Source organism: Nematolebias whitei, chromosome 11 (genome assembly GCF_014905685.2).
Source record: "Nematolebias whitei isolate Nwh7 chromosome 11, NemWhi1, whole genome shotgun sequence".
Classification (NCBI taxonomy): Eukaryota; Metazoa; Chordata; class Actinopteri; order Cyprinodontiformes; family Rivulidae; genus Nematolebias; species Nematolebias whitei.
In genome coordinates, this window is record NC_056508.1 from 40669393 (window position 1) to 40692074 (window position 22682).

General features: G+C 37.7%; 1 protein-coding gene across 1 annotated transcript in view; it reads right to left on the reverse strand.

Moving 5' to 3' along the window:
- The window catches only part of mtor (mechanistic target of rapamycin kinase), a 94319-nt gene that overhangs the window by 12742 nt on the left and 58895 nt on the right, over window positions 1–22682 (reverse strand). Inside the window, exons 32-46 of the mRNA XM_037684998.1 lie at window positions 21908–22023; window positions 19224–19301; window positions 18219–18326; window positions 14647–14772; window positions 13975–14106; window positions 10215–10330; window positions 7533–7650; window positions 6907–7104; window positions 6672–6760; window positions 6409–6505; window positions 6152–6250; window positions 5937–6059; window positions 5395–5577; window positions 3982–4116; window positions 2301–2475 (exon numbers count right to left, since the gene is read on the reverse strand). Of these exons, the coding sequence (XP_037540926.1) occupies window positions 2301–2475; window positions 3982–4116; window positions 5395–5577; window positions 5937–6059; window positions 6152–6250; window positions 6409–6505; window positions 6672–6760; window positions 6907–7104; window positions 7533–7650; window positions 10215–10330; window positions 13975–14106; window positions 14647–14772; window positions 18219–18326; window positions 19224–19301; window positions 21908–22023 (1893 nt within the window). The remainder of the gene's footprint in view (window positions 1–2300; window positions 2476–3981; window positions 4117–5394; window positions 5578–5936; window positions 6060–6151; window positions 6251–6408; window positions 6506–6671; window positions 6761–6906; window positions 7105–7532; window positions 7651–10214; window positions 10331–13974; window positions 14107–14646; window positions 14773–18218; window positions 18327–19223; window positions 19302–21907; window positions 22024–22682) is intronic.

Sequence of the window (22682 nt, forward strand, 5' to 3'; positions counted from 1 at the left end):
CATGAAGGACCCCACCCACCCAGCACACACACGTTTTGCCCCACTCCCCTCAGGAAGGAGGTTAAGGAGCATTAAGTGTAGAACCACTAGACTGAGGAACAGCTTCTACCCTGAGGCTGTTAGACTCATGAATCTCTAACTAGAATAATCACTGTGAAAAACCATATCATGTTGCTGCTGATCTGTTTCATATTGCTGCTGATCTGTTTCAATGTTGATGTGTTCATGCGTGCACATCTGCTCACAGACTCATGTTCATGTTTGTGCTGATGTTCAATGTTTTATGTTATGAGTGCTTAGTGTATATTTAGTTGATGTTTTTCTTGGTTCATATCTTAGATGTTATTACTGTTTTTCTTAGACATTTTATTGTTGGATGTAACTGGGACCCCGTGTACATAATTTCGCTCCACCACATGTACCACGAGGTGCGAATGACAATAAAGAAACTCTGACTCTGATATATATATATGTATATAACTTGTCTTTTTTCCAAGGCTTTTGACACCATGTGAGATGTTGATTTTACTATTCTTTTACTGTTTTAATTTTTTATTGCATAGCTGTTTGTCTTTTTAATAATTTTTTTCTTGTATTTTCTTCCTTTTTGTGCTTTTTAACTTGTCTGTAGAGCACTTTGGTCCTGTTTGGGTGTTTTTAAAGTGCTTTATAAATTAATTTGGATTGGATATATATAAATAAAGGTGTTTTAAACCCTTCCCACACTCTTGTAATATTCTAAACTATGTTTCTAAACTTTCAATACTCAAAGAGCACAGCATGTCATGATTTCCCTCTCTCTGCCTCCGCTGCTCTCAGCCACCTGCAAGAGTTTTTGGCCACGCCCACTTCTCCGCTCTGCACAGAGAACAGCTGATCAGCTGCAGGAGGAAGTTTATCCTGCAGTGTGCAGCAGGTGCTAAATGATTTTAAATAATTAATTTTAAAAAATTCCATGCAGATCGTGCGGCTCATCCATCAATCAGCCAATTGTGTGTCAAGTCCAATCTTATTTTGAAAAACCGCGATAGAGCGAGTCTGCGAAAAACTAATCACGAAGTAGCGAGGAATTAATGTATTCTAATTTTCTGAGATACTGAATTTAGGGTTTTCATTAGTTGTCAGTTATAATCATCAACATTAAAAGAAATAAACATTTGAAATATATCAGTCTGTGTGTAATGAATGAATATAATATACAAGTTAAATTTTTTTGAATGGAATTACTGAAATAAATCAACTTTCATGATATTCTAATTATATATATGTATATATAAGCATACATACACATATATACACATATTTTACTTATTTTAATCTTAAATGTTTTCGTGCACAAACAATAGGAAGTGTTTTTTGTTAACCTTCCTGAGATGTTGATGGCATTTCTACATGACTTCACTTTTTTACCAGAAGTGAAACTATTTTAATGAACTACATTATATTTTTAATGGAAAGAGTCAAGCCATGACCCCGTTCCTTCCTGCGTTTGCCTCTAATGACTCAAGCCTCAGTGAGCAACGTTCTGCGGGCGACAGCGGGGACAAAGCACGGACAGTCAATCTAAACTGCCTGCAGAGGGTGACAGGTATTAATCTGAAGTCTTGCTCCAGAGGTCAGTTGATTTATTGGCCATCATCTTTTACACAGTGTGCTGCGTAACACTGATGGGATACATCAGAACAAGGTATCAAAGCTTCCAGTGAAAGGTGTGGAGCAGACTGAACTGTTTGTGATTAATAACGTGGGGATTTGGCTTCAAGACAAAGTGACTTCATACTCCTGTGTCATTTCAGATGCTTCTTACAGTCATATTTTATTTCACACAGCAGAGTACGTGACAGAGTACGGATGATTTATTTCTATTATTTATGTTTATATTCAGTTCAGAGTTGATGCACAGTGATATGTTTCTGACAGATCAATCTGTGCTGTTTTTCTTGAGCTAGAAAATGAAAAATAGACGACTCCTTTGATGTAAAGCTGATAGAAAACTTAGCCTGTTTTTTCACACGGCTGCGATTCATTTATGCATTTAATTTTGTTTCGTTAGAGAATGTGTTTTTTTAAATTCTCATATATTAACCAAACACAAAACTTTGCCTAGACTGATGAATTTTAAATAAACAACGTCCCTGAGGCTGCTTAATATTTTGAGTAGAAATTCTATTAATATTGAGTTTTCTCTGATGTGGCGGTTCATGCCTGAAAAAGCATGACTCTATAAGTACTCTTTAATCTACTTTTCTTTATAATGCTTTCTGAATCACAAAGCTTGCACAGTTTTTTTCTCATCTTACCCATGATGGTGAGTTTACGTGGGCGCTGCTTGGAGGTGATGACCTGCAGGGAGGGGGCGATGGACTGGATGCGAATGATAGGCTGGTTGGGGTCGTAAGTGCCGGGCACGGCGAGCTCCAGGTCCCGACACATCAGCAGCTTTGGAGACACATACTGTAGCTCCAGGGAGGTGAGCTGTGGGAAAAGTTGATGAGGTGAGGATGTAGTACATGAAGAGACAATTGGTTTTGAGCCTGTTGTGCATGAAAACAGAGCCTGAAGCTATAAGCAAATCAAACCCGACACCGTCTTATATGGAAGCTAAGGTTTAATCTCACAAAAGTTGTTTATTTGCAATTCAACGCTCATTACAACCTCTGGAACTTTCTCCATCTATTTGCTGCCTGTTTATAGATTTTAATTCGTACATCTGTTGATTTACAGCAACCACGTGCAGTTTCAACCCAAACTTGCTCTAAATCTGCAGTCCGGATGCATCTTGGAGATGATTTATTTCCGTGTTAATACCCTCGGGAGAATATCTGCACTGCTCCCAGCGTGTTATTATATTGCTGTGTTTTTCATGCTGCGTGCTGTAATGTCCCAGCAGGAGGCACCGCCACAAGCAAGGCCACGCCACAGTGACGAACAGCATTTCCATCTCCATTTATTATGTGGAGTAAAAGCTATGCCTAATGTCATGCCAACAATGTAATGATAGTCATGAGGAATGACATCAATCAGATCAATTTCTACCCATTTCAAAAGCATCAAATAAGTTATTTAAGTTAAAACTTTTGACCCATTATGAATGTGAAACAAAACTTTTCATATACCCTAAATGCAGTTAGTACAACTCCAATCATAATGCTCTTACATATGCAAGGGGCTTAATGTATAAAGAGGCAGTGACTAAAAGAATAAAATATATTAAAAACATTTGGAGAAGGTCAAAACAATCTCATTTTTTAAAAGAGAAAACAGCTCTCTTTCTTTTTGTTTCATCTTTTTGGGCCACTGCCAAAGGTGAAAGGGCATTAATGTTTTTGTGCATTAAGTGCATTAGGAACTGAGCGTCATTCCCAATAAATACTCCGTAATTCAATAAGCCAAAAGAAATTGTCAAAAACTATTAAAAAAATTAACAACCCTAAAACTAAAATAGAAAATGACCTAAATCTTGAAGAACCAACATGACAAACACATACTTTTTGTAGGAGATATAAAAGTACTGTACAGTGATTTAAGTAAAAAACATCTGCAGAAGGTTTGACAACAAAAGGCAAGATGTTTTTTACCGATGTTCTTGAATCCGCTTGGACCGAGATATTCATTCATTGTGCTTCAACAAAACTTTTAAAATTCTAATGTCAATTTACCATCAAAGCACATGTGCTGACTGTACCAGTCACAAAATCCAAATAGTTGAAATACTTCTTATCACTTTTGATGAGATGCTGGAATGTGCAGAAGAATGTAGAAATAGGATGAAGTCAGCTCTAATTTCTCCAAAATACGAGCTGCTTTATTGGATTCTTTTGTACCTTATTTCTCAAATTTTGGCAATACTTTTCTTTTCATGTTATCAAAAAATAATATTACCATCCTTACTTGAGGTGTACTTCTTCACACTTGCTTTTATGTTATTAAAATAGTTCTAAAAGTGCAGACTATTTGCAGTAGTGATACACTGTCACTGACCTGTGGCAGCTGTTTGGAGATGCGTCTGAACACGTGGTAGTAAAGGTCCCAGGCCTGAGTCAGATCTTTTACGTTCCCAGAGCGCATGTACTTCCTGCACCAGTCCTGAGCCTCCATCAGATCTCTTCCATAAGCCTGTAACGTGAAATAAACCAGAGAGGAACAGCCATTTATGAGGACTTAAATGATAATCTTTTACTTTGCACCCAAAATAAGTTACCCACATGGTTTAAGATCATCTCAAACTGTGGTACAAGAGCCACTGATGGTACTCAGGAGAAATGTCAGTATATACTAGTTACAATTTAACAAAAACTAACTAACCACCAAAATGAACTGTGAAATAAAATTATAAAACAGGTACCAAAATAAGCAAACAAAGATATTGACTCCAAATGGAAACAAACTAAGATTAAAGTGCAATAAAGGATATTTTGAGACGTGTAAACACAGCGTCAGTAAAGTCTCTATAGAACCTGTTGGCAACAACAGTGACAAAACAGTGACGACAACTGATTTGTCCCAAATTTGTATTCAGTTGCTGTGAGGCAGAAAAAGAGCCGAGAGTGCAGTGTGAATGGAAGCATAATTCAAAATGCATCCATTAACCAGAGCTAGTGATTTGGCCAGTTTGTTCATTTATTCAATTCAATTCAAAAATTATTTATTAACCCCAAAGGGAAATTAAATGTTGCAACTCATTATCCTGGTTTCATTAAGAGATGTTATAGATGCTGATGGCTGTGGACAGGAAGGATCTCTTATAACGGTCTGTCCCACAGTGGATCTGAAGAAACTGGCCGCAGATGCCGTCCTATCCATCCACGAACCACATTTCCTGCCAGTTCTCAGTGGTCAGGCACTCAAACACAGCCAGCAGGTAGACGGGAATGCATCTATGGCACCTCCTTTTTAACTCATTTGGGATTTGGGGATGTCGTTGACGTATTATTTGAGCTTGTGAGATGTTAATCAGCAGCTCCCGGTTGTAAAAAAAACCACCTTGTTGTTATGGTTACAAATCATATCAAATGTCCAAAAGTAAAAAAGTTTCAGTAAAAATCCTTCCAGCTGCACATTTTTGAATTGAATTGAATTGAATCATTCGATACCAGAGGAAACAATCATCAAAAAAAATAGTGATTTACATCCAGAAAAATGTAACAGAGCTACTCCCAACATGCAGCCACCTTGAGCTGCGCAGTTCTAGGATTATATCAGATATAAACACAAACTTTTAAGTTAGAGTTGCTGTTTTTATTGTCCACTGGAATAGGTGTTACTTGAAGAACTTGGTATTTTCTGACGTGGGTCTTTTAATAAAAGTTTGCCAATCGTTGCTTTAAAAGGTCACCCTTTGTGGTGCTGCAATCACAAAGACTTAATTAAACTTAGTGCTAAGTTGATACAAACCTGATTAAAAGAGGTCTCTTTGAGTGTCTGTGGTCCCCTCTCCATCATGGCATGTAGAGGTTCCAGCACAGCAAACATGCCCTTAACGTTACGCTCACCAAAGTAAAGACGAGAGGCTTCCTCGAGGCCCTCATGCCACATCTCATGCCACAAGATAGCAACTCGGATAAGCTCTTCACTCACCTGAACGGAGGAGGACAACAAGTAAAAGGTCAGTTTGCTCTCTGATATTAATTTCACTTCATATCTTTGAGCCCCTGAAACAACACGAGGGCTCATCTGAAGCCTGTTATAGAGGTTTTTATATTACAGCGAACATCAGTGAAGAAGTCATTTCAAACCTTTTGATTCAGACAAAACTACAATGCAGAAACTTTTTTCCTTCACTTCTCTTCTGAATGATAATTGAAAATGCATGTAACAACAACAGTACAAATTTTAACTGATTCATCTACACATATGAAAAAGACTGGCATTTTTAGGATTAAAGGTTTTTATGATTTAATTTAGCTTAACAAATGTGATTGTTTTAATCTACCTACCATCATAGCTTGCTGAACCAGGGTGTTGCAGTGTTCACACATGTTCTTCAGGATCTTGTTAGCAGCATTATGTCGGGCAGTGGTGGTGGACTTGGATGCCACAGTCAGCGGGTAGATTAAAGCCTGGAGGTGAACACGGAATGGGCATTAGGGTTTAGTCTGGGTTTTGTTTTATTATGTTGAATAAAAACCTGGGACAGTAAAAATATTGGTACCTGTGGATGATACCGCCCGATGTCTGTTAGCAGCTGGTGGATGAGACGACCAACCAGAGCTCGAGGGGTATCGATACGAGCTATGAGCTGAGGGATTACCTGCAAGGAAAAAGACAAAGAATTTCTTTAAAGCCATGTTTTGTTTTTTATTGCGGGTTATATATATTACCACATCATAACCTTTTTCCTTTCATTGACAGTAACAAATCACACCCACTCTACCTCAAGGCTAACTTCAGGATCCTTTTGTGCGTTACCTGTAGCCAGGTGTCTATCTGAATGGTTTTGATGCCTTCCACCAAAGCTTCATTCACCTCAGGCCAATGACCGTAGTCAAACCACAAAGTCAAAACCCTGAAAGATTTTCAACAAAAGAAGATAAACCTGAAAACTCTCCCTCTAAATCATCATGAAGTATACAGTCAGCCACTAGAGGTCCTCCTATATTCATATAGCCTATCAGCAAGGCATTGATGTAAATAATGTTTGACCCCGTTTGGTTTATAGTCATTTAACTCACCTAAGTGTATCCTGCAGATTATTCCCTCTGGAAAGGGAAATGGAGCGGAAGAATCCTTGAACAGCAGGTACAGTGTACAGGAGCAGAGTCTTTGAAAGGTCCAGCAGAAAGACAGCATACAACACACACTTTTAATGCACGACTACAAAACAGGTTTATTTATTTTTTTTTACCTGAAATGAAAGCACAGAGAGCAAAGAAAACAAATAATCTTTGTGGATTCTCTGACTCCCACCTCATTGACCTTTTTCTGGCCTGGCGACGGCACAGGACTGTGATCCGTACTGTCGACCTCACTGTCACTGTTGCTGGCTTCGCTGGTAGCACTGGCACCGCTGGCGTGTCGCAGCTTCTTCTTCTCGTCGCGGCCCTGGTTCTGGTGCTTGTAATGCAGCACTGCCTCAAAGTTCATCACAGCCCAGGCGTGCCAGGCCTGTGGAGAAAAGGCCTCAGTGAAACCAGATTCCTAAAAGTTAATGATGTGAAATAACTTCCACATTTGTTTAGGATGTAATTTTCTGGTTTTATCAGAGCAAATATCTTCCATGGGGCTGTAATTTAAGATCACGAGTTTGATGTTTGCTGTGTTATGCAACCAGCTAAAGAACAGTTTTAAATTAATGAAGTTGGATGGAAAGCGTGTGCCATCATGTGCAACACAGGCATGGCAATAAACAAATGTTACTTAAGACTACCAAAACAAAGAGGAGCCACATAGACATTTAATCTGCCTGAAAATTTATAGCATGGACAGGATACTGCTTTCTTGTAAGGGGAATGACTTGTTGACACAGGTGGAACTTAACAGCAAGCAAAGAGAGGTCAAAGGTGAAAGATTAAAGTTGGGAAGGAGGGGCTGACCTTGTACCAGTTGCGGTCATGTTCAGTTGAATTGCTGTAATACTGCAGAACTTTGGGGATGGTGCTCTCATTGATGCCCTGCAGACTGAGCTGCCACTCCCCCAACTTCAAGAAACATCTGCACGGAGGGAAAGAGCCACCAAAGAGATTTAGTTTGACCCAAAATACAACATTTATAATAATTATTATTAATATATAGTAGGTTTGAAGACAACTTCACTGTTGGAACAAGAAAAAACAGACTTTTTTACCCGGTTTTACCCGGCAAAAACCTCCAGAAGCTTCAATATATTCAAAACAGTGCAGCCAGGATTTTATTGAGAGCTCGTAAATTTGAACATATTACACCCATTCTCCATAACCTCCATTGGCTTCCTGTCACCTACAGAATTCAGTACAAAATTGCTCTCATCACCCATCAGTGTTTATACGGAAATTCACCAGATTATCTGAAGGACCTTCTTGCTCCATATTCATCCACCCGGTCCCTACGATCGCAGAACAGTAATCTCCTCCACCTTCCACGAACTAAATTAAGAACCATGGGAGATCGGGCATTCTGTGTGGCTGCCCCCCACCTCTGGAACTCCCTCCCTGAATATCTGAGAGCTCCACAATCATTGACTGACTTTAAAAAAGGCTTAAAGACTTTTCTTTTTAAGCAAGCCTATTCTGCCTCCACATAACTGTATCGATTTTAGTTGATTTTATCATTGATTTTAGTTGATTTTATCACTGATTTTAGTTGCACTCTGTAGCACTTTGAGATTTTTGTTAATGAAAAGTGCGTTACAAATTAAATTCATTATTATTATTATTTACTTTAGAGACTTGTTTGTTGTCACGTTGTGAAAAAGGTTAGCTCTAACTTTTAGTAAAACCAACTGCGGTTTCCTAAAACAGAAAATTATATTATGGTAGGACAGAAATCCTGCTGAATTTGATTTTAAGTAATGCAGTGTGAAGCAGCTATATTTTATCCGCTGTTTTGGGAATACATACAGAGATTTTGAATCATCCAGTCCAAGTTTGTATTTCTCTAAGCTCACAATGCTCTCCGTTAGGTCCCTGAGGATAACTCGGGCTCTATCCATCACCCACAAACGCTGACGCTTACATGCAGAAGTCTAACTAGATGCGCATGGTGGGGCCAGAATGTATAATTTATGCTGCTGGACTAAATCGAACAAAAAGCAAACACCATCTTGTGGATCCATCCATCAACAGCGTGAATAATGCTTGCAGAGAATCTTCAGTAAATTTCCTTTAACCATTGCATTTCTCCCTTTCAGTACTCCTTCAAGCCAGAGTATAGTTTGGATTTAAAGCATTTTTGTCAAACTTTTTCAATAATCTGGCAACAAGGTCTGTTTTCACAGAACACACAGGAGAGGAGCATGGAGTCCTGTGCTGTTGAAATAAAGTGGTTGTTTTAACAGACGCCCGTTATTAATCCAATCAGTGAATTTTACCAGGATTCTTAGGGGGGAGAGTGAAGTTAACGGTGTAAACGTGAGTCTAACTCAGCAGTCCAGATGTGCTCCATACCACATGGCTGACCTGCATTCATGAAAGCGTGTGAGAATGCCTGCAGTGAAGGCGTCCTGACTGACATTACACAGGTGTTTTCCCTAACACGCATTCCTCAGAAGGCCCGAGTCGCCGTGTGGAAGCTGCAGAATGCCCTCTCTGTCTGCTTGTGTCCAGTCACGCTAGATTTAAGAAGAGGAGGGTACGCACTATGGCACATGTGGTCATAAGACTCCTGAATGATTTACTGTACCTGGGCTTTCACCTGATGATATGTCACACCTCTTGTCTGTTTTGAGTTACAAGACCAACAAAAAAAAAAACCAAACACAATGTGAATAAGTTCATTAAAATGTAATCATCCTCCTGTCGGCACAGAAAGGAAGCTAACTTTCAACCGTACAATTTTAAGGGGCCAAAATGGGCGAACAAACAACTTGCTTTAAACATCAAAGTTCGTGCTCGATAATCCAGGTAGAAAATCCAACAATGTTCAGTCAGGTCATCTGGACGGGATGTTTCGTCCTTCATCCAAAGGACTTCTTCAGTTCGAGGAGCTACAACAAACTGAGTCCCACAAGCAGCACACTCCCATAGTGGGGAAAAAACAAACAAACAAACAAAAAAAACAATTTGCTGGTGATAAGATAGTTCGTTCTTTGGACAAAGGACGAAACATCTCAACAATAAAAGAAACCATCCAGATGACCTGACTGAACATAGTTGGATTTTCAACCTGGATTATTCAGCATGAACATTGATGTTTTGATCCACCTTAGCTATGGCTGCCTCAGAGGAGTCGACGGGGGAGAGGGCGGGCCCCAGAAACCATCTTATCACCATCAAACTGGTTGGTCCACTATGTGAGTGTGCTGCTTGTAGGACTGTTTGTTGTGGCTCCTCTGACTGAAGAAGTCATTTGGATGAAGGACGAAACATCTCAACAAAAAAAAGAAACCATCCAGATGACCTGATGAACATTGTTGGAACTTGCTTTAAAGCTTTGAAGAGATTCTAGAGTTTTTGGGGATGTGAAACTTTCCACTATGGCATCATCAATCAGCACGACAAAACATGTTAATAACTTGTCCAAGTTTATTTTCCTTGTTGATTATTCATCAAGTATCTCAACAGACACGTGAAATGACTGACCTGGCCATAAGTTTGTGGAGCTCCTGTTTGTGCTGATGGTCTTCGGCTGCAGTGGCATGTTGGGCTTGCTGTTGTACGCCCTGAACAAAATGCTGCATGTGCTGGAAGGCATCAATCTGATGGAATACAAACAATTACCAACACCAAGTAAAGAGTTGTCATTGTAAGAAATGTCTGAAGTGGTTTAGATCGTTATGAAATCAGAACAGATATTAAACTGGCTCACTTGTGTTTACCTTTATTTCTTCATTTTCAACTTGCCAACTATTCTGTCATCACAACTTCTTGTAAACTGTGTATATATACACGTTTTTTTAATCTAAATAAATATTTGTTATTTATATGATTTGCTGAAATGAGTTTTTCTTAACTTAATACCAAGGGGAAGAGATGAATACTAATGAAATACATGTACATGGTGTAACAAAGTTGTTTTTGTCTTGAAATGTTGAGGTCATGGCCTGTACGATCAGTGTAATCAGTGGCAAAGCTACGATGCTTTAAACACTGGAAACAGCAAATATGTGTTTTTTATTTGGATTCTGGAAATGTGCGTTTTACATCCCTTTTGATTTGTCAGCTGTGCAGCACAGCTGGTCTCCGCAACCACAGTGGTACTGCTCACATGTTCCCAAGTCCCCTACTGAGACTCGCGGTCATTCTCAAGGCACAAACACTATTCAGGGCCTGGCAATAAATGTGTGTACGTGTTTGTGTGTGCGGGTCCATATGTACTCCATGTAAATGGGTGTGGGTGTTATTTTGGGAGACAAATGACAATGAACAGAGCTGCTTGAACTGCTCTGAAACAAACAATGCGCTCATCGGTTGTTGTACCGTGTTAATGGTACTGAACCAAAAGAAAAATAACTTCTACATGAAAAACAACTTTTGAAAAACATTCCACAGTGGTTTCACCCATTGTTGCCTTCAGTTACCACTTTTACTTCACAATATTGTAGGCAGCTTGGTTCATCTAATCAACTTCTAAAGGAAAAAGTGCAAAGGTTTAAAATTACATAAGGGAAGCATGTTCATAATAATATGTTGCCATGAAGACAACTTTTTTTTTCAGGGAAGGTTTGTCTTGACTTGTTCATAGCAGAAAAAATATAATAATACTCCACCACACTCCACAACAATGTGGCGCAGTAGTTAAAGAGTATGGTTTCAAAACTGGCTGCTTTTGTTGCCACACAAAAAAGTCTAAAGAAAAAATAAGACGGGAAACTCTAAACGTTATGAGGCTGAGATCTGCATCTAGTCAGAATATTAAAAAAATAACAACTGTGATTTTTTTTTTCTCAGAAAATATATTTGCACTGCATTTTTATTGACATGTACATTATAAGTTTTTACAAATCAGTGCTTTTAGTTTTTACTCACATCTTCATTTTTTCTTTAATATATCACAGCAAACAAAACCTGATCTCATTCATAGTTAAAGTCATTAACACAGAGCTTTTCTCCCCTCAAGGTCGGACAAATTAAGCAAACGGTTTGCAAATGTTTATTGACTTAATCGGTAACACAGTGGAATCCTTACTTTAAATTTGTGTTTTTGAATCTGTTTGGAAAAGGATTCCTGGCCACAAGGAGGATAAAATCACCTCAGACCTGGCCCAACTGACTATTATCGGAAATAATAAATTAATTTAGAAGCCAGTGATCACTGTAATTGTTTATACAATTTAGTTTAGACCTGGATTCTCTGAAAGAACTACCTGTCTTAAGCACTGTGGGGACAACTGAAGGAAAAATATATCAAGAACAGCAAGCGCTGAATAAAAGTGAACAAATGAAACTAGAGAAAATGCATTTCCTGTAAAAATGCAGTGTGAATGCTTATTGCAGACTAACTTGCTGAAAAACAACTGAAATTAGCTAAAACAATTCTGAAATGTAGCTGAAATGGAAGAACAAGCTTAAATTAGCAGACGAAAGCAGAAAGAAAACATATTTGCTGAATTAGGTTTAAATAGGCAGATATGAGCACAAAAATTAGGAAATTAGCTAAAAAAAAAAAAAGCTTAAATTAGCAACAACAAAACAGCTGAAAAATAGCTGAAATGCAAAAAGAAGCTTAAATTACCAGAAGGATGCAGAAAGAACTAAAATGAGCTAAAAAAAAAAAAAAAAGTGGAATTAGCTGAAAAAGCTAAAATTAGCATCAAAAGAGCTAAATATTATCTGAAAGAAAAAGCAGAAACTAGCAGAAAAAAGCTGAAAGGAGCATAACAAGCTGAAATTAGCATAAAGAAGTTAATTACAGTTAGTTGAAAGTAGCAGAAATTAAAAAAAAAAAAATAAAAATAATAATAATAATCTGAAAACAGCTGAAATTTGCTAAAATATGCTAAAAAGGTAGCTGAAAAGTTAGAACAAGCTTAAATCATTAGAAGAAAGCAGAAGGAACACGTTTGCCCAATTAGGCTTGAAGAAGAAAAAATGAGCACAAAGAAATGGATATTATCTGAAAAAAGTTTAAATTAGCAAAAAATAGCTGAAAAGTAGCATCAAAAGAGCTAAATAATACCTGAAAGAGCAGAATAAGCTGAAACTAGCAGAAAAAAAGCTGAAAGGAGCATAACAAGCTGAAATTAGAATAAAGAAGTTAATTAGGCTGAAAGTAGCAAAAATTACCACAAAAAAATGTAATTTATCTGGAAACAGTTTAAATTAGCTCAAAATGCAAAAAAGCTAGCTGAAAAGGTAAAACAAGCTTAAAGAAGCATAAGAAAGCAGAAAGAGCCCGTTTGCGCAATTAGGCCAAAAGACACAGAAATGAGCACAAAAAGAAGAAGTTATCTGAAAAAAGATAAAATTAGCAACAACAAAAAAAACAGCTGAAAAGTAGCTAAAATGGCAGAAAGAAGCTTAAATTACCAGAAGGAAGTGGAGAAAGCAAATGTTTGCTTAATTAGGCTGAAAATTTTGAAATGAGTGCAAAAAATGTGGAATTAGACAAAAAGCTAACATTAGCAGAAAAACAACTAAACAGTAGCTGAAGTTGCAGAAAAAGCTGAAACTTGCAGAAAAGCTGAAAGGAGCAAAACATGCTGAAATTAACAGAAAGAGTTTTTAAAAAGCATAAAAAATGTTGTAGTTAGCAAAAAGACACTAAAAGGAGCAAAAAACAGCTGAAAAAACTGCTGAAATTAGGTGAAATCAGCTGAAAAAAGTTCAAATTTGCACAAGAAAGATGAAAGAAGCTGAACCAGAACAAACTGTGAAAGGAGCAGTAAAAGGTTGTAAACAAGAGCTAAAGATTTGAAGATTGTAAAATGAGCTCATGTTCTATGAGGAAAAATAAAATGGCAGAAAAGGCTAAATATTTCAAAAAGCTAAAGTTGCACCAATACCAAACGTCATAGCACCCTTCTCCTGAAAAAGCTGAACATTTAGATTTTTGTTGAAATAGCACGAAAATTGTGGAACGAGAAAGATGCTGAATAACGTACAGAAAAAAAAACTACGGATCACAATTGTGTGAATGCTTCATAAACAGTCACACAATTAAGTAAATAAAATGTAGTTTAAACTTGTAATTAATCTGAGTGGTGTTCCAGGTTTACATCTGGGTTTATCTGAAGGTTCTTCACTAACAATCAGACCCAAACTTGATTATTTGACTTAAAGTAAATAAATATTATCCCACAGTCCTAGCTATACTGAAATGATATACGGCAGTCATTTTTTAGGCACATGCATTATATAAAACTAACTATAAACAACGTAGCAGAAAAGTTCAGCTTCCTACCTTGCGGTCACTCTTCCACATGTATTTCATGTATGCGTATGTGACGTGTGGGTGGGATGTAGGCAGCGGGTGATCGAGTTGCTTGGAGGGGTCAACGCCCAAAAGGAGCACAAGGGTCTTGTGGGCAAGAGCCTAGAAGGATGAAGTTAGACGCAAAGTTTCACAAGAAGTAGCTGAACTGTAAGAAAGTTTATTTTTCATGACGTTAAATAAACGTTCACATACAGACCTTTATTCATCATTAAGAATACATTTCCTCTCACAATTACTGAAAATATAATACGTTTCTTTTTTTTCCCCACAGATTCCTGCACTTTTAGCAATTTGGCACTCAAAATGTGTGTGCTTAAAAACAACAAGCTTGCCTGCTAACTTATTCAACTGATTAGAATAACAGTGATGTTGAAAAAAAGAAAATTTACACGACTTAATTAAATAGACGTGTAGTTTCAGGTTTCTTAAACAGCGTAATTTTGGGATGCTGTGCAGCTTTCATTAGTGGCAGCTTCAAACTAGCTGAAATGAAGTGGAATTTATGGCAACGATTAACGTTCTCAGAGCTTAAATTTATTCTCTTGTCAAACAAAGCTGCAGTTTATTTCCACAGAATATTATATAACAATAAATGGAAGAATATTAAAACGTTTCAGACAATTGTGTTGATGTACTCACTAGGCGTCCGCTCTTCCCACAAAGACTGGCATACTTTAACCAAGTCCTCATGTCCTCGTGGGGGTTGATAACCAGGGATCGGACCATCAAGATTCTCTGCCAATCTTCTACAATACGCTGACAACCCTGAAGCAAAAACAAAAACAAAAAGACTCTTTTCATTCTGCCTTAACAAGAAAAACATTAACTGTTAAACTAGAAAAATAAAAATGTGAGTAGGAGTTTTACTTGTAATACATGTGTCTACTAATCTTCTACATGTTATTGTTTTTTATGCTACCATACATAATTATAAGTTCACATGGTAGAAAACAAGACGTCTGAGGTAGAACAGTATGTAGCCCCGGGTAAAAACTATATATATATTTCTTTCTGTAGACCTATGTGTTCTTTAAATTCCCACTTTCTGCTGTCTGTGAATACCCCTCGAGTCATGTGCTCACAGAGTAGTTCCACCCATCACATGTCATGTGATTGTGTTTAACCCAGGGGTGCCCAAAGTTTTTCTCTGAAAAGGCCAACTTTAAAATCTATCAGAGGGCTGCAGGCCAAATGCAATAATATAATACATGAAATGCAAATACTTCTTTAAGTAAAGTCCATTTATTTATTATACAGGGGTCCTCCCCCAGAGAATTTTGAATACAGCAAATGCCATTTCCTTCATTTTGGTGTATTTTACAAAGGTTTATTACAGTAGATTAACATGAAACAAAACATGTAAACAGTTATTATTGAGATCTCTGACTGCAAAGCTGCAGCTCTACAGGTAAGGGACGTTCATTCAGGACAAATTGATGTCGCTGACTGGTCAGTTGCTGACTGGTCAGTTGCTGACGTGCCTACTGGATTGACTGACAGGTGGTGTGAAAAATTATAGACTTTACTGGCCTGTTTTGAGACTGTTGTCATTTATTCCATATTTATTCAACACTTATTCAATATTTTGGTGAATTGAAGGTTTGAGAACTGTTTCCTTACAAAATCCTAATGATGTTTTTTTAATTTTACATTACATGATGCTCAGCTTTGTCAAAGGAAATTTTATTCAGCAGCAAGAAACTGCTGAGAGACAGTATGAAGTCTGTCAAAATAAAATAAAAATTATTAAAATTTTAAAAAATTAATGCACAAATTAATCAATCCAGCTGTGTAGTGTCATTACAGTTGTCATTGGGCCAACTTTCCATCTAACATTAAACTTAGACTGACCGATTGTAAACACAATGATTCTTCAAAAGGAAATTTTAATATAGTAATGAGGACAGCTTGGCGGGACAAATCAAAATGGCTTGGCGGGTCAACTCTGGCCCGCAGGCCCCACTTTGGGCACCTCTGGTTTAACCAACTGTGGCCATGGAGGAAAGGTAGAAACTGCACTGACTTCCTCTCAATCACATGGCTGATGGAAGAAGCAGGTTGATGGCTACTACCAGGTATGTTTGTACAAACAATTGGTTATTTTGATCTTCAAAGTGTTTTTCCTGTATTATTTGACTAAATGTATTTATGTAAAACCTTTAGAACGGAAAACCAACACACAGAGGGACATTTTTATCCATTTAAGTGTGAAATTATCTTGGAATCAGTGAGTCTGAATTGTTCGTTTTAGCATTAGCTGCTAATGCTTAGCTTTTAACAGACCCAATGCTGTTTGTATTGCATTGTAGGCCTATTATGGATTATTTGTTACTTTGTTCTGTGTACAAACACCGAACAGTAGTATTCCATTGTAAATATTAATAATGTATTTATTTGGAATTTTGGCATTTTTTAGTTTTATTTTGGATTCATGTTGATATGTGTACACATGGTCGAGCTTTTATTAAATTTAGGATTTGCTATTTGCTTGGTTTATAGAACCTTACAAGTCGTGTTTGTCTAATACAGGCCAGGCGGACTTGAATGAACTTGGATTTCCTCAAACCTTGTCAATCAACTTGGAGGTTTGTTGATGGCAAGTTAACCAACTGCACAGCTGGGGGTACAAAATCCCAGCCTACAACTGAACTCGTCCTATGGTCTGGTAGGAGGCTGATGCAGCCTAAGGCCCTGTCTCCTTAAACTAGATTTGCCCACATAAAAAACAGCTTCCAACACACTGGAGTCTTCAGATCACGTTTCCTCTTGCTTGAACTCATATGAACTCTTAAAAACTCCATGAACATTCTAAACTCTAGTTGTGTCAAAGACATGGATCGTTGGCACAGCTGATGATGGACTTTTCCTTATTTTTTTCTCTGACGAGGGCTTGCACTGATTTTGATTTGTCTCTTGCAATAATATTTAAGTGCACTTAAGAACAATAACTGCTGCAGCACTTTGCACATACTTTGTTGTATTTGGTTTATTTTTATTGGTTATTTATTTTACACATTTTTGTTATTGCTTTTTCTTTATTATAATACACACAGTACCATCAGAAACCTATTTCAGTCTCTGTGTCATCAGTTACTGTTCTCCAGCTCCAGTAGATGAATCTAGTCTTCTGTGTTCTAGCCTGTTTGCCAGTGTAACAGTATAAAAAGCTAATTGGATGCTACAAGTAGAATACATATGTACAGATCATTAATTAACTAGCTAGTTACTGGTAATCTTTTATTTAATATTATATTAGCTCAAATATAACAAAATGCTGCAGAGGTAGGCATCACAGACAAAACAGTAGTAAAAGTATGATGCTACATAATTCTTGCGGTATAATTTGCACTTCTGGCAAACGTACAGGGGAGTGGGAAAAAAACATGATTTATTACAACTATATAAATGTGTTCTACATGATTCTTGTACATGTTTTTAAGCTCCAAATCATAAATAACATAAATTACCTTAAAACTAACCTATATTACAGTCTGAACTTAAAATTTATTTGCTTTGGCACTCCATAAATCTTTTTTGAAAGGCATTCACAAATATATAGGCTGTTACACACTCAAAACATGAGCATCAGGCTAATGTCTGTGAATATAGGTAGGACCTCACTCATAATGTAATTTTAATTCTATTTGTGCTTCAGTTACACATGTATAAAGCCTCGTTATGAACCATTTGATGTCTGTGGTGCTTCTGTACTGAAAGAATCTGTCCACACATACAGAAAGAAAGGCAGACAGACAACTGAACACTTGCCAAAGTACACAAATCCACCCACAGTATGTGATAGTTTCCTGCTATAATGGGTGTCATCGGGTTCACATTTTGCAGTGATGGCATACACAGACAGACAAACAATATAAAAACATGACTAGCTTCTACGCTGTAGCTTTGGGAATGCGCTACATGCACGTGACATGTATTGTATATAGACAGCTAAAATTTAACAAACTACTGATATCATTGGAATAGTTTTACTGACAATTCAGGTAAAACATTTAGAAGTTTCCTGTGGGAACAATAAAAAAGAGAGATTACAGGAGGTTCAGACACTGAGATATTGGCGAGTGTGTCTCAACGTGCCTGTGCAATGGATGTTTTTCATTAGTAACAGTAGCTTTTCCAACATCTGCTTCACATTGCATTAAAGTCTGCACACGTGAGTATCTACGTGCCCATACTTCAAGTGCTGCAGTTACCTGAAGCCTCTCCCACCACGTCTCCCTGATGATGTCTCTCCTCTCTGGCACCAGCTTATACTGGATTACTTCCTCGAGCTCTGACAGCATTTGGCAGGACACCATGGCCTGAGAACCAAAAACACACACATCCACACATTCGTTATAATAATTATAGCATCAATAATGTTCAGATTAGGCACAGGTCATATCTGGGCTGTGTGACAGGATGGTTAAGATGTAAATATTTTGAATTGGTATATACAATTAGCACATCCAGCAAACAATGAACTCAGTTCTGTGATTTCAGACACAAAATACATATTCTTCATGACCAGGGACTTGTTTATATTTTATCTAAGGTGAATCTAAAGTCAGCATACAAGATTTTCAACCACACTATGAACATCAACTTGTACTAGTTAATCCTTATAAAAACAATGTCAAAATAAAATTTATTAGAGAACTAGACATTATTTTACCTTCCCAAAAATCAGACTAAAATGTTAAATAATTGCTTTAACAATATTTTTTAGTTGTGCAATAAAATACATGAAACCTAGGAGACCAAGTACCGTATCTTCCAGCGTATAAGTCGCAGTTCTATACATAGATTTGTCAGTCCTGCGACTTATACGCCGAAGCGACTTATATATGTTTCGTTTCCATATTAATAAAGCAATTTTTGACTGATGCTTTAATTTTTCTAAGAAGTGCAACAGCGAGTTCTGCCGTGCACGCTCGCTTCACTCAGCTGGTGCAGGTGGAGGAACGCTGGAGAGCTAGCGGCTCCGGCCGCGATGGATGGATGGATGGCACCGCGCCACCCAGGCAAAATGAAACTGTTTTGACCATTAAATAAACACATAATAAATGTGACTTATACGCCAAAGTGACTTATATATGTTGTTTTTCCTCTTCATGATGCTTTTTTGGACTGATGCGACTTATACGCCGGAAAATATGGGTATGTTTAAGCAAAACATTAACTTTTTTCCCCTTCTGGCGTATCAAAGCAATACTTACCCCATACGCTCGGCTGTAGCTCTCTCCAGCCATGGCTGTCAGCTCAGCATCCAGAAGGTCTCTTGCTTTGTCAATACACTATATTTAAAACAGAAAATTATGCCAATTATAAACTTAAAATGAAATAACTAATACATTTAAATGACCATGTTTTAATTTCAAGTCTGATTTATGTATATTTTAAGTAAATGGTGCTCTGATTTGCTATTTTATTTTCTGAGCCTGTTAAACTTTGTCATCTGTAGAAATCAATTTGACAAGTTTTATTTATATTTTTGCTCTGTTTTAGTTGCATTATTGTTGTCAAGTTAGAATAACTCCAGAGTGTACAATCATACATCATAGACCCTGAAACAGGTTTTCTTTAGGATATTCTGAGCCTGAACATTTGCCAGGAAACCAAACACTTTGTACAAATAATTGAAGGTGTGTCTCAATCTTCTAACATAAAAGCTGCCAATAGTGATGTGTTTGTGAAACTAGAACTAGAATGACTTCTTTAATAGCAACAATGATTTGATACTCTGCTGAGTGCAAAATGTTTTATGAGGAGAGGTAAAAAAAAAAGTGTTGAGAGAAACGGTGCAGAGGTTATGTAACCTGAGTTTCAGGTGTCAAATAAACTTTAGAAAACAGCTTAATATGAATGAGCACTAAAGGAAATAAAGAGAAAGCGTAAGGTGACTAATGAGAATTCATAATTGGAGTTGGAAGTTTTAGTTCCTGCCAGCAGTGCATTGCAGACTCTAAAAACATTATGACCAGCCAACAGTCAGATGTTTTCACCCCTCACATCGTTTTAGTGTCTTCCTGTTTTGGGGCATTACTGTGCGCTACTGACTCATTAATAAGATTCCATCTTTCTGACTGTTCCCGTCATAACTTCGCCTCTCTAATTTATGAACACTGGAGTCCCTCCATCACCTTTGAGTATCCTGAGGAGTGGAAAAACAGAAACTGAGAGAAAAGGTTGACAAAAAGGACAAACGAGGACACAAATATTGCAGCAGAAAAACTGGCAATCTCTTCTTTGACCAACGTTTTTGGAGAACTGTTATTAGTGGGATGGGAAAGAGAGAGAGAGAGAATAACGAAGGAAGCTCTCCAAGGCCAGGACACAGCTGTTTCAAACTGACTCCCACCAATTATTTTTTTTTCACAGGCCTGGAAAGGATGGATGGCATGCCAAAACACCTCCTGAGGCTTGCATAGCAAGAGGTGGTGTTTGGGGAAGGTGGTTGATACGAGGTGACAATGAGGCTGCTTTATAGTCTCTCCACAGTTACAATCCTGTTTACTCATGAATTACTGTTCAAGGGCCTTACTGGAAATGTGCAGTCCAGACGACTCCTGATAAATGCAGCGTCTGGCTTCTGGCAGCACAAAACACCAACTAACCAAATCTTCTAAACTCTTATGTAAAGGTCATACCTATTTACCAAGATTTGGATCCTGTGATGTAACTTAATTATTATGGAGTGGCATGAAGACATGCTTGTTACTGGTTTGGACCAAAACTTTCTAATGGAACAAGAAACTAAACAGAAGCATGGTGTCAGGTCAAAAGCAGAACACCAGTTTGAAAATCCCACCCTGCAAATGAAACAAACCGTGAAAGACAAAATGTACTGTGAATACTGGCACAGCAGAAAGCTTACCAAGGGAAGGCATGACCCAAGTCCTAACCTGAGGTTAATCAGTAAGGTTTTAAAATAAAGCCACTTAGGACATTTCACACAAACACATTTAATAAATTATAGACCACGTTTGGTTGTTGGGGGTTTAAAGGGAAGGGAAAAAAGCCCTACAGAGTCAAGAGGACTTTAGTGCAAGGATTACCAACCAGATCCGGAAAACTAGACTGAGCTCATGCTGACATTTATGCTCTAATCCTCGCTCAATCTGCTTCTAATTCCTTCTCTTTCATTGTGAGTCGGTCATTGTCTGCATAAAGTCAAAAGCCTGCTTTTTGCATTCTGCAGAAGCTATATGCCACACCTGGATCAAATCTTTAAATTAGAGGGGGGAGCATGACGTTGATGAGAAGAGGGGGCTCAGAAAGCAGGTCCCCAGGGCTTAATAGTAAAGAGAGAACTGAAAGGATGAGTACAGAGCAATTGGACAAGCAAGTGTTTACTGTTGTCTGGCGCTGAAGCGTGTGTGTTTAATGTGCTGGCATCCAGCTTGAACAAATCCAGCTTCAGGGACCATGAGCTCATCTATGAACCCCCAATCGTCATCAAATGAGAAAAACATCCCCCCAACCTGCATCAGACCTTCAAAAGGCAGACAGGAAGAATAACAGAACAGCCAAAGGCTGTGATGATTTATGATTTTAGCAGCTACATAAAATTTAAACACCAAAACCTGTGTACAAAAACAAACAAATAAAATTGAAAAAAATAATTATTAATAAATAAAAATGTAAAAACAAGCCTGGTGCATTTTTATTACTATTCATAAGAAGCCAAAACCAGTGAAGGGAATTCAATCATGTCTGGAACAGCAGTAAGAACTAATAAATAATAACAATAATAAAGATTCCCGGTAAGTAAAATTCCAGAAGCTACAAGATCAGATCAATTTCCAAAAAGCATGTTTACGTGAAAATGTTTCCAAGCGTATTAACTTTACATGTACATTTTGTCCATTGGTTCACAGCGATGAGTAATGATGTCACACACCTGCTGGGCCAATGAGAAGAGGTCCTGATGCAGGGCTAGAACTGCTCTATAAAAAGCACCATCATGGGTATCTCTTGGAATCATACAAGTGTACTCCTCCATGCTGTCCCAGTGTCCTAGAGAAATAGTCCCATTACGGAAAAACAAAGAGAATGAAGTAGGTGATGATTACTACATTTTTTCACACAAATGTTATATTGATGAATGATTAACCTAAACTAGCATGCTATCATGGCTGCTTTGGACTATACTTTACAACAAAAACCTTAATATAAAAAGCAGTAACTTTAAACACCTACATGAACAATTCTGTCACCCAGGTGCCACTTAAAGTCCAACACCCACCAGTTTTTTCACATTACATATCCAGCGAAATATGAAGAGACACAAATAAATACCTATGTTCTGTGAAAAATTTTGAAAAAAGTAACAAAAAGTCGTTTATAAAACTGAGTTTTTGTGACAATTTCAAGCTGCATTCACTTCCTTACATGAGTTGCCAGGTCATGCCAGATTTCTATTACATAAGGCTGGAAGCAACTGCAAAGATGTGCAGTCTCATGGCGAAAACATCCCCATCCCCCATCTGTTCTCAACCCCACCCCTGCTAAACAAACCCACCCACCCCCACCTCTTTCTGAATGAGGCCCAAAGTTATTGTCAAACACTGAAAAAACTCCAGTAAGAAGAAAAAAGAGTGAAAGTTGAAGTTTGGCGGCGACAGAGACACAGCGGGAGTAATGAGATTTGTGATATTTAGCATGTTTGGATTTTA